At 40.2% G+C, this 16,935-nt stretch overlaps 2 protein-coding genes across 2 annotated transcripts in view; one reads left to right on the top strand and one right to left on the bottom strand.

Moving 5' to 3' along the window:
• Window positions 1-211: 211 nt before the first annotated feature.
• On the bottom strand, window positions 212-4,802 carry Hasp (Hig-anchoring scaffold protein). The gene is made up of 6 exons (XM_011059326.2): window positions 4,382-4,802; window positions 3,455-4,280; window positions 3,238-3,368; window positions 2,920-3,160; window positions 2,007-2,826; window positions 212-1,736 (listed from the first exon to the last, which is right to left on the bottom strand). The coding sequence occupies exons 2-6, from the start codon at window positions 4,239-4,241 to the stop codon at window positions 485-487; spliced, it is 3,231 nt and encodes a 1,076-aa protein (XP_011057628.1). The 5' UTR covers window positions 4,242-4,280; window positions 4,382-4,802; the 3' UTR covers window positions 212-484.
• Window positions 4,803-6,327: 1,525 nt separating this feature from the next.
• The window catches only part of hry (bHLH transcriptional repressor hairy), an 82,919-nt gene continuing 72,311 nt past the window's right edge, over window positions 6,328-16,935 (top strand). Inside the window, exon 1 of the mRNA XM_087406251.1 lies at window positions 6,328-6,523. The gene's annotated coding sequence lies outside the window, so the exon portion shown is untranslated. The remainder of the gene's footprint in view (window positions 6,524-16,935) is intronic.

Here is a 16,935-nt window from a genome sequence, read left to right as displayed (position 1 = left end):
AAATAATTTGAAAAAAATTTTATGATATCGCCTGTGGCGTAATGTCTCATTATATCGAGACGCTGCGAGAATTGAGATTGGCTTTTACATGACCAAGCTTGCGTAACGTGAGATACACTCGATCTGATTTTTGTCGATTTGTTCCCTCATCGAATAATTGGTACATGTGGTTTCTTTATGTATGTGATTGTACAATAAATATAACGAAAGGTTTAATTTGAGTTTTTTTTAAATATTTATTGACAATTTATTTGCGCGTTCTTGAACGAGGGTCAAAATGTGGATATATACAGACGTTTGCATGGAAAAGATTTATTTTTCAAAAAGCGCGATACACGTTACAGTGCGTATCGACGAGGGACAACGATTATAACTATCGTATATATATATATAATATATATATATAGTGTATACTTCACCTAAAATCGATTGATATCGGTAAATAACTTAGTAAATTCCGTTAATATCACAACACATTATTTCCTCAATTGATCTCGTACGCACCGAGGTTTCCCTTGCGCCTTCTCGAGGAAAACCAGCCAATTGTGCGATTTATCTGGTCAACGGATCGCTTCACATTCGCTCGATACTCGTCCTCGTAAGCGTTGAGATACAAGTTCTTGAGGAATATTTGATTATCCAGCTCGGAAGGCGGCAGAAATCGTTTCGAACGGCTCTGCTGTTGCGCCTGCAGCTCGTCGAAAGTGAACTGTTTTGATTTGGCATCGTCGATGGGCTTCGACTTCCCCGAATATTTTTGATCGTCCATGCTGGTTGATTTCACTGACAAAAGCTTCCTCTTTTGACGTGAAGCGCCAGCTTCCTCCGACGTGTTTCGTATCCGCTTGCTGCGATGTTTGGGCGCTCCGTCTTTAGCTGGAATCTCGTTGTCGAGTACAACATCGTTACTCGGGATTGTCGATGATTGATTACCGTATGACGCGGCCTTCGGCGCCGGTGACGTGCTAGATTCTACGGTTACGCTTTCTTCCGTCGAGTTCAATCTATCCTGTATGATATGTTTGAAAAATGCGTACATCTCACCAACCGTGAAAGTCGTGCCGTTCCTCACGGTAAACTTGTCGATATTCATTTTCTTGATTAATTCCTCGGTCGCGTTGCGCGCCTCCAACATCGACAGCTTCTCAGTTACGTAACTGTTGACGAACTCGTAGAAACCCTTGTAATAATTCTTCCTGTGCTTTTTCTTATCCTTTCGCTTCTCAGCATGCGACAAGCCTTTCCTCTTCGCATCTTTTCGATTCTGCTTTTCGTTCCAGCGTATAGATTTGTTATAAAATCTCATGATTCGCTCGAATTCCCTCTTCAATTTAATGAACTCCCTCTGATTACGTATCTCAAAATCCGAGCGGGCTTTGCTACCGTTACGTCGCGACTCCGCAAGGTCTACATGAAAGAAGTTCTTGCTCATTGCATTCAGTAGGTCGTGCATAGTATTGTTGCTAGAATTATTCGGTTGTTTGGCATCCATGCGCTGTAATTTTCTGTATACCATCTTGAGAAAATCAATCATTCTCTCCTCTCGTAAACGGGATTTATTGCTATGACCTGCGTGTGCTTTCCAAGTTGATGGATCGGACGCATTGGTGTTGTTCTGTTGGCTAGCAATAGATGCAAGTTTCGCGTCCGCTTTATGCTTGGAATGTTCACGGCTTCTGTTCATCTCCATATGTAGAAGTTTTTTGCCCACTTTACGGAAGAAGTCGATGAATTTTCTGAAACATTAATATTTAATTTTTATTTTTAATAATGTTTTTACATCATTTTTATTAAATACTGTTACATTTTTTCTAAAATAAAATAAACTGTATTTACTTATAAGTGTAAACTAAAATAAATATAAACCTCCCCCCTCCCTCTCTCTCTCTTTCTCTCTCTCTCTCGCTCTCGCTCCCTCTCTTTCACCCTGATTTCAATTTACTGAATTATTGATTTTATATTAATATTTATTAATATTTATTGTAAAAAAATAAATAAATTCTTACTTGTAATTTAGAGTAACGTTGTAATTCAAGGTAACATTGTCGTTGTCTACAGATCTACGTCGTCTGCTCCATCTAAGTCGGGGATGCTGTCCAAGAATACACTTGGGCAATTCCTTAGGACTCCATGCACCGCCTATGCAAGTCGCGCCAGTTGGCCCGTCATCGAGAACGTAACCCTTATCACAATCATACATAATCTGCTTGTTATTGACAATTTTCTTCACATACGGTCTATAATCGTAAACTCCCATGTTGCCGACCAGAAAAACTTTGCCATGTTCGATGAGACCGGGAAACGGGCAGAAGACTTGCTCGCAATACGGTAGATCGCCAATCCAGTTACCATAGCGACATTCCACGGATGTGGAGAGATTCAAAGGACCACCACCAATCAACTTGAAGCCGTCTTTGCACTTAAATATCGCCTTCATACCGTGATCTGTCTTCGGTGCTATTACCATCCCATTCTTCGGGCTCTTCGGCATATTCTTACATCGAGCTGGCGAACAACTTGGCACTATCGACCAAGTACCGTTATTGCATAACACCGGAGTGCTGTTGGCGGCGAATTCGTAATTCTGAATGCACGTAACCCGAAGTCTCTCGCCATGCTCCACCACCGTAACATTGTTGATGTGATCTCTCTCATCGCTGGCTACGACAACGTAACCGTTTTCGATCTGTGGGACGACGCACGGTGCTAAACATTGCGGTAAAGGGTAACGCCATTTGCCATCTTTCTGACAGACAGAGGAAGTATTACCCTCCAACTTCATGTGATCCTTACAGCGGAAGATTATGCTGGCGCCCATACCTGTGCCTACGCTTGCAATAATTCCACAAAAAAAAAGAACGATTATAATATACATATCGATCATAAATTATATTATTCGGACAATTTTAAATAACACACCGGCTTCAATATTTTCAATCCAACCGTTATATAACACGCCAGGTAAACCACAATTGATTTCCTGGCAAGTAGGCGTCTTTCCAGTCCACTTTCTGTCAGCACCGCAACGTCTAGTTCCTGCGCCTACTACAGTGTACCCGTACTTGCATTCATACGATACAATGGAATTATACGCGTAGGAGGTGTAGACAGCCTTGCCGTTGACTGGATTTTCTGGCTTCGGACATTGCACGGACGTGACCTGCACGAGATATTGAACACGTCTAGGTACGGTTTGTTTCCGAGAAAGAGTTCAAAATTTTATTCGTATTTTCTTACTTGAACGCATTGCGGTAACTCCTTCGGGGTCCATGTGCCATCCGCCAGGCACAGTTTCTCCGTTTTACCGACTAATTCGTAACCCTCCATGCAATGATACGATACGCGACAATCATACGTGTAACATTCCCCTTAAAAGTATAATTGATAATTAAAATCTCTCCCGTTCCCTACGAAAAATTAAATACATAAACCGATCATAATTACGTGAACTTACCAGAGTGCCATCCATTTGGAATGTCCGGAGGTAAATCGCAGCTTTGAGGCTTGCAAGTGATATCTGGCCCGTACCATCTAGCAGCTCCTTCCATCAGTAGACATTTCGCTTTTTTCGCTCCCGTTGCTACATATCCATGAATACAGAAATATTGCACACCACTGTCAAGATCGAAGGTCGTTTGCTCTAACGGAGCGTTGTGGCGCGCGTTTTGTATCTTTGGAGGCTGAGAGCAGAAGGAGTTGGAATCTTTCTTGCAGGAGGGATTAGACCCGGTCCAATGACCATCGGCGCGACATATTCTTTCGGACAGACCAACTATAAAATAGTCGGTGTCGCAGGCGTAATGAACTTTATCTCCAAAGTGTCTTTCGGTAACTGTCATGACGCCGTGATCAATCTCGGTTAATATCGGGCATTCACGTTCAGGCTTGATGCACGACATTCCACAGGCTCCGTCGCATCTGCATTTCTTTTTCTTACTCTTGCAGTCTTCATCGGTAGAGCACTTTCGCAAACACTTCTGGCCCATTAGCTCCGCCTGCTCTTCATCTCTTGGACATGCAGCAGAGGGTGAGTTTCGTGGGTTTTTATAGATTCGGCCATCGTCATCGATCTCGGGCTTCGTCTGATAGCTTCCGTCGTCATCATCATCCTCATCGTCATCATCCCATTCATCGTCATCATCGTCATCGTCATCGACGGCTGCTTGTTGCCGAAGCTTCGATTCCGAAGTGAGAAACTGTGCGCACAGCAGAAGCAATAAAACGATCGCGCTTGGTCTCATTCTGGCCTGAAGAAGATTTCTAAATCCCGCGAAGATTCACTGGAAATATATTAGCAATTGGACCATACGATGGATAGACCACACGACGGCACCAGGACACGACGGGACGTTTACATGACCGCTTGACAGCTCGAACTAACCCTCTTACTCGAAGACCTGCGGAGAGCCAATGCCGTGGATCTTCAGGTGCGCACGATCGTCCATCGAAGAGCACCGTTCCGGGAGTTCCGCTCAGAACACCGCGGAAGTCATCTCGAGCGACGACCGAGGACGACGTTGTTTCTCTCGCGAGCGCGACTATTAATCGAGTCCGCCTCTTCAGCGTCCGGGAGGATTAGGGACCCTCTCCGTCGGTCTCTCTCGCCGAAGTGCTCTTTCACTCCTACTGGCTCCACCTCGCTTCCTCTCGCTCTGTCCTGGATGCTTTTTTCTTTATTGTACGGACTGCGGTCCCCCGCTGACGGGAATTCGCGGATATTCGCGCATCTCGCCGTGCGCATCCAGCCTGTTCAATACATCTCCTGATTTCCCCAGCTTCCAGCAGATGGCGAGGAAACGTGCTGATAAAAGGGAGGCTGCGCAGCTACCCCGGGAACTCGGCTGAACTCGGCTTTTCATGTTCATGATGCAGGTATTCTTATGCGAGGACAATTATAGCGTACAAGCAAACATTTGCATCTCTGAATCATATTTTAAATCCTGATTAATTGCGATTTAACTGTAAATGATGAGAAAATGAATAAGAATAGGCATAAAATGCGATGCACTATCACTAATTGAAATGTAATGTTCGCCTTTACAAATCTTCTTTTCATTCAAACCTTGATCGTTAAAATTATAATCAAAGAAATCACGAATTATCCCTAAAGTGGAAAGCTTTCACTGTACTCTGCAAAAGTGAAAAACAGCAAATATTCACTGATGATTACATACAGTTATAAGTGTAGCTGATTCACTTTTAGAGAGTACCGTGTAATCAGCGGCTACTAAATTTTTATCATCACGCGTTATTCGTTATTTCAGTACAGCTTACTAAAAAAGCAAAAAAAATTCGAAGCATATCCGCAGGGTATGAAATTATTATTCACGCGAGAGGCGACATTCAGGAGAGGAGCAAGTAAAAGCGCGACGTCGCGAAAACGTTTCAGCGTCGTAAAAATTACACCGGGCGAAGGTGTTAAAACGAGCTACAGTGCTTCAAAGCAGAGAACTGTACATGCACGTATGCATATCTACCTGTGAGTGCGTTCTAAACTTCCGAGTACAAAACATATGTAATGGATATGAATTGTCTCTCTAAACGCATTCGCTTTAGCCTGTCTTTTTTTTCACATGATATGCAACAAGTATATTTTGTTTGCTCAAACGACGCCTGAAATCACATTCACCTCTAATTTCTCTTGATTTCTCATGAGGCTTTGAGAATAACGTATATTATTAAAAAATTTTTTAATTTAATGTTCGACGTCGTGACGATTTGCATAATAAAGTTACAATTTGCCTATCTTGTCGTCGAATAGCGAACGAGAAATACAAGCGTGGGCAGCAGCCGGGGGATCGGTTTTCATCGGACAAAGTCGAGTCTACCTTCCATGCTTGTTAGTCGCCATGCTACCAAGATAATCCTCGATCTCTAAACCAAGCGTCATCGTTAGAATAAGCTTATGTCGGCCATTGTCTTCGTAATGATAGCGATCAATCGGTATGATTCGACGCCCCAGCGACACTATAGATGATCCTCTCTCCAATCTCGGATATCGGCTTCATCGTTCTTGCACTGTGTCTCCAAGATGTCTTCATTTGTCTTATTCAAATGAGGCATTTTAGGGGTTAGAGGATAGGATATTATTTGAATAAAAGAAAACGATCTAAGATATGTTGAAATTAAGACTTGCTTGCGATGTATACTGCTATTTTTGTGTAAAGATATATATTTTTATTTTTAGCTTAAGAAATTAATCTAAAGTAATTCTTACATAAAATACATAGAATATATATTGTCATAAATAACCTTAATACCTTTTTAATTATAATGTTTATTTATAATTATTGTGATATAAAATTTCAGACATCTTTTTGACAAGATTGGTTCTGAACGCATTTAACGTCACGGTCATTTCCGTGTCTGGACGCATCAGATCGGATTGACAAAGTGGCAGTAACTTGGTAGCTGAAAATGGGAGTGGCTGGAAGACAAGAGGACAACTCGCTCAAAAGATATCTTCGTGGCGCCTCTATGCGACTGCAAGGAATGAAGGAGGCCAGTGGATCTCAGTCATTAGGTGAGTAATTATAAAAAATATTTTCTTTATTTTCTCATATGACACAAAATGTCTATTATTTCTTTCGTAAAAAAGATTTAAATGTAAGCACAAATCGAAGCAATGTCAAGAAGAATACAATGCATATACGTATATTTTTAAGAATACAATGTATGTATATCACATGTGAGAATCTCTGCTACAAAGTCTCTTCGAAGGATGTCCCTTTTCGTCCTCGGTGGGCGGCACACGCCTCGCCAACTTTAAGAACGAGAACCGACTATCAAAGTGTCGGTTTACAGTTGCGCGCCTACCTTACATGACGTTGCGTCCTTTCTTCGTTCGTTTCCTCTTCGAAAAGCTCGAACACTTTCGAGCAAGCCAACATTACGGAATTATTCAATCTATTAAATGATTTTTTTGCTCGGGAAAATCGAAAATATAATAAGAAACCATGATTAGCGAAGTTTCTCGTTACGAGAGCTTAAAAGTTCTGGAGAGCTTAAAAGGTTTAAGAAACACGGCCGTAAATTCGTAGTTTCGTTTTTTTTCAATTAACTTCATCTCGTCGGATGTGGAAAAGTACGGCAAAAAAAAAACGAAGCTTACGGCAAAAGCTACGCGTTTCTGCTCATTCTGCAGCTCGTTACGCGACCATTATCCCCAGTCTCGCGAATCCATTATTCTCTCTTCAGCCTCTCGAAGGTTCTTTTGCGATTCGCGCACCGTCCACATGACGCTGCGGAATAATGGTTTACGGTCGTTCCCCGACCGGCGAGAATCCCCGGACTCTGATCGCGCGCATGCATACTCGTCGGCTCACGCATAATCCGGTTGCAATCTTTCGCACTCAATCACGAAGCAAATGACGCCAGTTGGCGTTGGTCTAGAAGAGGCGAAATTACCGGAATGAAATTGATTTAAGCAGACGCCTCCGGGGAGTTTTGCAACCGGACGTTTCGGCTTATGGTCGATGATTGCCCGTCCGAGTAAGTTTCTACATTTATCATGCAAGAAAATAAAAATTCAAAGGAGTAGTAACTTTGTTTAAATAATCCATCAATTATTCCATCAATTTTCTATTTCGCATTTATATTTAATTATTAACTGCTATTATCAACTTCTGAGATTATTTAATATAAAAGTCGATTAATCGAATAGTCTCTACTATCGATTAAAATGTACAATACGTTTTAAATTATTCCATCAGAATATCAAACGTACTGCCAGTCAACGAGACTTTTACGTTTTTATCCCAGCGAGATCACTTCTTATCGTACGATAAACGTCCCAATGCAATTTCCCGTCGCCGATTGGCACTTAAACTTTCTTTAACTGCCAGCATCCACTTCGGTGAACGATCTCGAGCGCTCTCGAGCACTGCGGAGGCATCCACGTCGTCACGTTACTCATTGGATCTTTATGTGCCGGTGCGCAGCGTCCGCCGCTGACGTTCTTTGTGCGCGACGCGCTGGCTACCGAGCGCGTTCATTTGACGGATGCACCTACGCTACGCAGCTCCCTTTCACGACCTGGTACGTGCCTTAAGCTGTATTCGTCGGACCGGCTCTTACGAGGCGCGCACCGACCGAGTCCAATTCAGAAGCAATTGAATTCACAATTCCGTCCATTACGAGTGTCGGGAAAAGATTATGGACGGTGCTGCCGGGCTGTGCGTGCCGCATCTGCATCCATGCGTAGAACGGTATGCATAAATGCATACACGCCTCCGTACGTTGCATCGCATGTACGCGACGTAGCCTGTCTGTAGTGAGTTACGGGATGGCTCCTGGGATTAAAGCTCGAGCTAGACAAGTAAAGGCATCAGCGCGCCGTGCGCGGGAACGGCAAGTTGACGGGGACGGCTCGACGGTACTTAACAGGCTTATGAATAGATATTCGCGGCTCTTTTAATGATTTATTATTAAGCGACAGTTAAGACGAAACGTAACACTGCTTGGAGAGTGTAGTTGTTAACTAGATTTGCACGTGCCGCTGAAAATGTGCGTGCGTGTCTATCAAAATCTTGCGACATTGAAGTAACATCTCAGTAGACACAAATTAAAAGTAACACGATAACAATGTTATAATTTCGAATTTAACAATATAAATGTAATGTAATATATAGTATTGTATAACAATTATTGTTGAGTCCAAAATTATAATATTGAAATTGTAACGTTGATATTATGTTACTTTTAGATGGTATCGATTGAGATGGTATCTTCATTAGAGAATAAATTCTATATTTTCAGACATAATTATTTCTTTTTTCTATATTTCTATATTTCAACTTGCGAGTTATACAATTTATGCATTAATACAAAAAATACGCAAAACAACATTATATACAATTCCACATCCCATTTGGCGTAATGATCTCCCTCATTAAGAATTCGATAATACTTTACGAACGAGATCAATATTTTTTCTTGCAGTGTTCCAAATTCTGAATGCCCAAGCATTGCATATCTTGAATGCGCGCAACGAGACCGTTGTGCGAGCAGTAACAACGCGTACGAATAATATGTGCGGCAGGAGAAAGTTCTGCCTTTTGACGCACTGATTGCAGGTTTCCTTTCGCGTCTCGGTGCTTTTTGACGTTCCCGGCCGGGTCGCGGGAATCCGGGCTGCCCGTCGGTCTCCCACCCTCGCCGTCCAAAGAACTGGAGCACCGTGAAGCGTAAGATGATAGTAATTATGCACCGTCATGTAAAACATGGATTTGCACAAAGCCACCTGAAACCGAGCCGTATGCCGTGCGTACGATTATTAAGCCGTCACAACGCGGGAGGACGGCTCTTAGACCGTCTTGGGTCTTTCGCTGCTACTTTTTCTTGCCATCCCCTTTGGGGCAACCCCTCGGGAATTGCAGGGAAGTAACGCACATTTTCAAGTTGTAACATGTAATCCTCCCATTTCGCCCTGCATGCCGATAGCCTGCCAACTACGGCTTGCTTCTTTACGACCGAAGAAGCAAAAATTTCTGTAGCAATACAACCAAGTAACCACTTAACAAAAAATACAATTTGTTCCAAGTTATTGGCAAAAAAGAACTAATTAATCAAGCAAATTTGCAGTTATTATTATCACATGCAGGAACCGGTCGTCCGGTCGCGATAGATCCGTTCGCCATAATTGCGATGCGGAAGAGAGTCTCGCGTGCTCGTGTCGTCGAAAAGAGTCTCCCGTCTCCTTCCGGTCTTGGTTAAGTTCCGCATCATTGTCCCCATAATTAGCCATTCAGATTTGCTTTTCCTTGCGCGGACGCGCGTGCGGATATGACGTCGTCAATGACGGCACGTGGACGACGAACGTCGACTGGCAAAACGCAGGCTGCCACGCGAAGGTATTAACGGAAGACTGTCGATATGATAAATACAGCCGCTGCAGGTGGTTGACACTTGCGAGAGGTGATTATGACCTGTTAACAACATGATCGCACTTCAAGAAAAATTCCTTCGATCCATAGGCGGATGCTTACGTTGATGAGCGACGGAATGCTTGCTTGTAGAAAATGCATAGTAATAATTTATAGCTTCGATACACATAGTGTTGTGAAGAGTTTGCGTTAAAAGAAACGATTCCTCAATACAAACAATAAAGTAATTTGAATTTATACAAGCCTCAATTAACTCTCTGTCAGCAACATGAATTTTAACTCTTCCGTCAGTAAAAGGAATTTTCGAGAAATAGAGCAAATTTTTTATTATTCCAGATTGTATAAAAATCGAATATGATTCTGATACACTCGTCAAAACTTTAACAATGAATTTTATCATGATAAAAGTAAAATTGTATTTTGCTTATTTTATTACAGATTTAAATTTACCAACATTCATAATCCAAATATCGATGATACCTTCAAAAATCCCATGTTGCCTGTGTAAAAGATTAATCTCTAAATTATAATTATTTTATTATTTAATGATAACGTTTGGACAAATTATGTCTCTGATATAAAAGATAAAATTTCTTAGCCAATGAAATTTTTATCTCGTAACAAGTAGCTCTCTCGTTAATCGCGGCACGTGAATTTCAGCATGAAACACCGATAACCATCGGTTATTGCGGTACCGCCCTTGCCGAGATATTATGCATCGTTAATACTCATTGCGAGCCTCTGTTAACAGTCGCGGTTAATTCGCGACTGAATCGTAAAGCCGTCGCCATCCGGGATCGTGAGCTATTAACAGAGAACAGATACTGTTTGTGTTCAAGCAAAAAAATCTTAATTATTTATTTACTGCCCGTAATAAAGGTGCTAAATCGACTTCTCCGTCCTGACTAAGATCTTTGTGGCCTTTTTGCGTCGTTCCGATTCCGCGCTCGTGCGTGAGATAAAGCGGCGACGAACGCGCGATAGCGATCGATAAAGCGCCAATTATGACTTGTTAATGGAAAGCGGCGTCATTAAAGATACGCGTAAAACTTACTCGTTATTCGGCAGCGCGCGAAGGACTGCGATGTGTCCGTCGCGGTTTACAACCGGATGTAAAGTGACTCGAGGATACGATTTCCTCAGGCGATCGTAAAGACCGGAATTCCATTAAATGCGCACTGCGCCGGTGTATATAAGTAATAATAGTAATAATGTCGGAAAGGGCCGACATCGTCCTGTTCGTTCGTAAAATGCGGCATCCATGTCTCGATCTAAGATAACGCGCCGATTTTAACGCGATTTGAGAAAGTTAAATGGCACGTAATATCGCGGAAGGCTAAAATAGAATTACAAGTTTATGGTACTTACAAGATAACTTCATGAACCCAAAGTCTCCGATATGACCAAGATTTCTTTGTTATTTCCGAAAATCTTAAAAGGTGATAGCGTTTCTTCGTTTCAAAAGTAGCACGATTAAAAAAATTAATTATAAAAAAACTATTTTTGAACTTAATAGAAAAATATTGATTGATTAAAATAATATTGATAAAAAGAATATTTCATTTTTGTTTCGCATTCCTTAAAAAGCCACTTCTTTTGACAATTTTAATATCTTGCAAAATTATAACAAATCTGAAATAATACAAAAGTGACATACTTTGAAATAAATTAACAGTTTGTACTTACCTTGATCAGCTAAAATAACTAAATTCAAAATAAAATAATTTCTTCTTAAAACGTTAAGCTTTCCAAAACATTCTTGACTGTAAATGTTCTCTGTGTAATACTCTCCTTTTCATTTATAAAAACGACATAACTCAAAACTTTTGTAGAAAATATATTCTCTTTGAAAACCTTAAGAACAACATAAACGCTATTAGCGACTGGACGTGAAATTTAATTAATTTACTTTTGCTTTATTTAACTCATTCATGGTAATAACTCGAAAATCACATTTCTTAGTTGTTTCATTTTTGAAGTACAGAAATAATATTATGTAATTATGTAAGCTATTAATTATTGACTTATTCGTGACATTTGCGAAACTAATTTAATTATTTAAAAATAATCTCTTTTCGAGATGCAGCAATTTAAAGAGTGCGAAGTGATCGTAAACAAATGCCGAGCATGAAAAGTAATATTTATGAATACGTGATCACTTCGGATCATGCAATCGTACAGATAACGCTGGAAATATCCGAAGAAAGCACCTATGTATCGATTTAAACGTCTCTCGGGAGACCTTTCGAATTGGTACCAGTGAATCCAAATCTGGACAGTTCTGCCATGTGTATCTGGCAGAAAAGCCTTACATCGATTCTTTTTCTTCTTTTCAAACAGACTTTACTGATACTAATGGAACGACACGTGGACGTGAGAAGCCTCTCGTACTGTTTAAATATTTACTAAACGACTTTTAATGCTGAAATAAATGCTGTATATTCAAACGTTTTTTCAAAAAAAATATTTCGTATTATAAAGATTCTTACAAAGCGTAGAAGATACAAATCTCTTGTAAAGTATAATTAGTAACATTTTATTAAAAATAGTGTGAAATTATGTCTCTCTGTTTTATATCCTGTCAATATTGTAATTATATTATTAATTATAAATAATAAACAAAATTACTCTAAAAACATTTTTTGTTGGCCATTAAATAGATAATAAAAATATGTAATTAAACGAGATGCAATAACGTTAATGAATATAATTAGTAACAACATTAACATCGAATATATCATGAAATTATCAAATCCAAAAAGCAAATCTATAATTATCACAATTTTAAAATCACTGTGTAGATGACATCATCTTGTAATAAAAAAGGAGAAAATTAAAAAAAAATATTGGTTCACATCTTATGAAAATTCTCCTAATATCTAGAAAACACAAAATATTACACAGCAATGAAACATATTAATTCTTTCCACGAAAGAATTGTGAACAGAAATAATTAAATTAATAATAATAATCTTTCCGCACAGAAAGTGTTTTATATCGCGAAGACTATTAATAAGATTGAAAAGGCAAAAATATATAAGAGAATATTGCTAAGAGAAAGTAATAGTGCAAATTTTACGTTATTCCACAAGTTCTATGTCTAATTAGAAAAGGAAAGTTCGATAGTTCGTTAATAACGAAGCTTAACGAAGTGTCAGCCAATAATTCTTTAATGTCCATTTATGATGCTAATATCAAACGCTGGTCACATCCTCCCGTTATCTACATGTGTCATCTTCACTTTGCACACATCCCGCATTTATATGCGCATCATTAGACTTAGTCCCATGCCACTTGTGGCTTTCGTCGTTCCCACAACGCGTTTCCGCTTCCGGCCAGCACGTGCAACAACCGATCGACCGTCACCACCTGAACCCGCTCGAACACTTGCTGAAACATCTGTAACCCCGCGTCACGTGAATCGATATGCCAGAAGGGAAATATCCCTGGCACGGTTATTTCACTAACCGGATCGTTAGCGGTCCAACGACGCAGCGACGTCCGACGAAAAGCAAACGAATAGGAGCAACGCAAGTAAGTGTAATAAAAAGCTAAAAGAAACGAAATCTCGTTATATCGAAGGGCTAATTCGAAACGATGTATTATATTAATCTTGGCGTTAGTCAGCTTATTTGCTCGCTCGCTTTTTCGCCGGTGGAACAGTTGTAGATTAAACAAAAAGGCTGACGAGGAGGCGATTCTCTCCCGCGGCAAAATCGAATCACAACAAGAATCTATGCGTTCTTCCACGTAGGCAGATAACGAAGAAAAACTTTTTCGCTTACTCCCGTGGGGAACGGATTCGATTCTTTCCTACTCGTTACAATGGCGACTCGCTATAAATTCCCCGCGCGAGGACGGATGAGTAATGATCTGCCAGTGATACAAATCGTTGCGATTCACCTGCAGCTGATCGGCGATTCGGTTCTGGTTCCAATTAAAAGAACACAGGTACAGATCAGCGGGTGGACCGTCCTTCGACGGCACCCTGTGGGAGTTTGGCCTCAGCGCATCCCGAAGAGGTCGATCGATACTATGATTTTTCGATCTTGCGTTATTAGTCACGACTCTCTCGCGAAAAAAAAACGGGATCGACTGGTGTGCGGCTGCAACGGGCATAATTATCAGGCACATTGACGTGTACGTCGTAATTAGCGACGACCAGTTAACCGGCAGCATAGTTAATTTGTAGCCATTCGCCGCGCGAGTCTCACTCATTTGCAGCTAATAATGTCACTCTCTGGGAGAAGATTAAACGCCGGAACATATTGACACGACGCAACGCGTCGCATCGTATCGCGCCGAGTTAAAGCGATGTTAATTAGCGTACGCTGAATCCCCAATTAATTAAACAATCGTATACCATAATCACATGAATAATAATAAAATCAATTTTAGAATTACAAATATGAGATTTTTTATTAAAATATAATTACAAATTACGCACAGAAATAATTCAATAATGAAAATATGAATATTTCATTTTATTGCAAAAAAAAAACTGCATGGAATTTCGCGTACAGCTTTTGTTAAAATTATTGATACATATATCAGATAAATTATTCATGCAAATAACCTTCAATGTAAAAAGAATTATTCTTGAATGCTGGCTATTCTACGTCATCAATCAAAACATAGTGAAAAGACTGTTTCTAAACTATGAGCAATTCACCACGCACTCAAGATTTACAACTTAACGGCTAGTCGCCGGCTCTCTCGACGTTCAATTTCCGTAGATACACACCAAAAAACGAACCTCCTTCCCTCGCCGTCACCGAGTTCCTCGCCTCGAGTTTCCTGCGGCCGAGCCCGGAGGCGTAGGCGTACGTAATAACTCCTCATGTAGAAGTTGGGCGAGGCACGAGCGAATCGCGTTTATCGTGCTTCGAAGCGAGAGTCGACTGTATGGCCTTTTAACCTTATATGGCCGGCGCACCTGCTCGCCGTCTCCCGATAGGACATTTCCCATAACGTTTTCCTCTTTTTTATATACCTTTATAAAACCATGATACTACCTATCGACGATATTCAGGATTTATGATTGCGGGCGTTGAGTACCTTCCGTAGCTTTAGCTCGGAATACCAGAGGCTCGAATCCTCATCCGATCCTAAACCCGCCCCTATAAAAAGCTTATCTATCTACGGTCCTGATACGAAACAAACTCTGGAACGAGGAGACACGCATATCGCATTTTTCGATAAACTCCACGTGAATCTGTTATAAAAAATTTTTACACAGTATATATATATATATTTCAGCAGTATATTTCATAGGAATAAAGATATTCGATGTAACATATTCTTTTAGTTTTTAATAACAACGAAGCTATATCCCTACATTCAATGTTCGATAAATATTAGGATTTTTCAATACATGTCATTTCAACATATTAATAATCAATTGTCATTTTCCCATTAATAATCTTGGAAACTCATTAATACTTTTCGTATAACATGACTATACGAGATACCGAACATAATCCGACGCGAGTCTTCATTAAAGTATGGTGGTCTCAAGAGAAAAAATCCTATCTTTCGCTCTTATCTCCCGCCTCGGGACAACGCAAGCCGAGACGTGAAGCAAACTAAGAGAGAGAGGGTGAGGAAAAAGTTGGAATTAGATTGGGTCGCGCGCGCAGGTGTTGCAGGTCAGGGTCAGATTAACCCCGATCAGGTTACCCCTTAGCGTGGGAGTGTTGGCAGTCCCGCGTAATAATAGGATAGCTATGGCTAGTAGAATATACGAGAGGCGAGGTGCGTTACTCCAGTTAGATCTCACTTCGTTATAAACGGTTTCATCGAACCGTTGATTTATCTCATCCTTAACGAGATTGTTCGTATCTTACCCCTTCCGGATGGTTACCCAACCAGAGAATCGGTGGTTTCCTTGTCTAACTTATATTTTCCTCGACAAGTTTGCGAGTTTTCGTCAAACGGTGCGTAATTTCGAGTTCATTTAACTACCAGTGCTCTTATATTTAATACACATTATTTGCTCAACCCCTTGCGCCATAATAACTTGCCGTTATACTTCGCTATAATTTTGCTCCGTATTTATAGCTATGTAACGTTATAATAAGGGCCTCGTCGACGAGTGCTTGACCTGCACTGCACTTTCATAGATTGATCTCGTTTCATTTTAAACGCACTGATCGAATCCAAGGTATATCTCGTCGGTCATAATGGTAATTATCGCTTTATCTTGATCAGTTCACGATTCAATCGATTTTTTCAACGAGTAGTTTGTTATTTCTGAACAGCAACCAAATCGAATTACTAAAAGATAATAACTCGAGTCTATGATTTTGAATCTGTTAATTTAGCAAAAATTACTCATTGATAAATAAAACCTTTTTTTGTACTTAATAATTTTTTTATATTAGGTGTTGGAATTAATTCGTAGCGTTTTACAAGTGATGGGAAGTACTTTCATTAATGTATTTTTTAATGTTCATGTGAAATAAATAACATTCTTTCATTAAAAAACGCTACGAATTAATTCCAACACCTAATAGTTATATATAATAAACAGCAAAATATCTTTTCAATGTTTTTCAGAAATTTCTAATATTGCTAAAAGTAATTTGAAATGAAATCTATCTTTTTCGTTATCAATTTATCGTGTTTTAATGATACATTCATCAATGTTATTAAAAATATAAGATTATTTTCAATCTTTACCTAAGACAGCCGTATTTTATAGTAAATTGATTAGATAACAAAAGTCGAATTTTACAGCGTTCCACTTTCGTCTCTCGGTCCTTGCGGCTATCGCGTCCGGTCCAATCCTGATTTCGTCTCCAAATGCCGATCGTACCATCCAATCTGGACGCGTGTAAAACGAATGATCACCAAGCACCGAGAGAGTGCCTACCGTGTTCCACCTCGGGCGACATCGTAATGATTACGCGTGTAATTTCAAGGATATTTATCCTACATCAACATTCCATCGCGATCGAAACGCGTATACGCGTGTTGCTGCAGCGCGTAGCCCGCGGCTTAAGACAATTCCGAGCACCTGCACTTTAATTCAGATTTCTAAATAAGTTAC

Source organism: Acromyrmex echinatior, chromosome 5, assembly GCF_024713525.1.
Source record: "Acromyrmex echinatior isolate Ae372 chromosome 5, ASM2471352v2, whole genome shotgun sequence".
NCBI classification, from domain to species: Eukaryota; Metazoa; Arthropoda; class Insecta; order Hymenoptera; family Formicidae; genus Acromyrmex; species Acromyrmex echinatior.
The sequence above is the reverse complement of the archived record's forward strand: the minus strand, read 5'-3'. Positions and strand labels throughout refer to the sequence as shown.

Excerpts from the sequence above, each read along its gene's own strand:
- Hasp (XM_011059326.2), bottom strand. The coding sequence starts at position 4,241 with ATGAGACCAAGCGCGATCGTTTTATTGCTTCTGCTGTGCGCACAGTTT. Across the intron at positions 3,369-3,454 it reads TCCAAATGGATGGCACTCTG|GGGAATGTTACACGTATGAT; the intron begins GTAAGTTCACGT and ends TATACTTTTAAG. Across the intron at positions 3,161-3,237 it reads AGTTACCGCAATGCGTTCAA|GTCACGTCCGTGCAATGTCC; the intron begins GTAAGAAAATAC and ends TATCTCGTGCAG.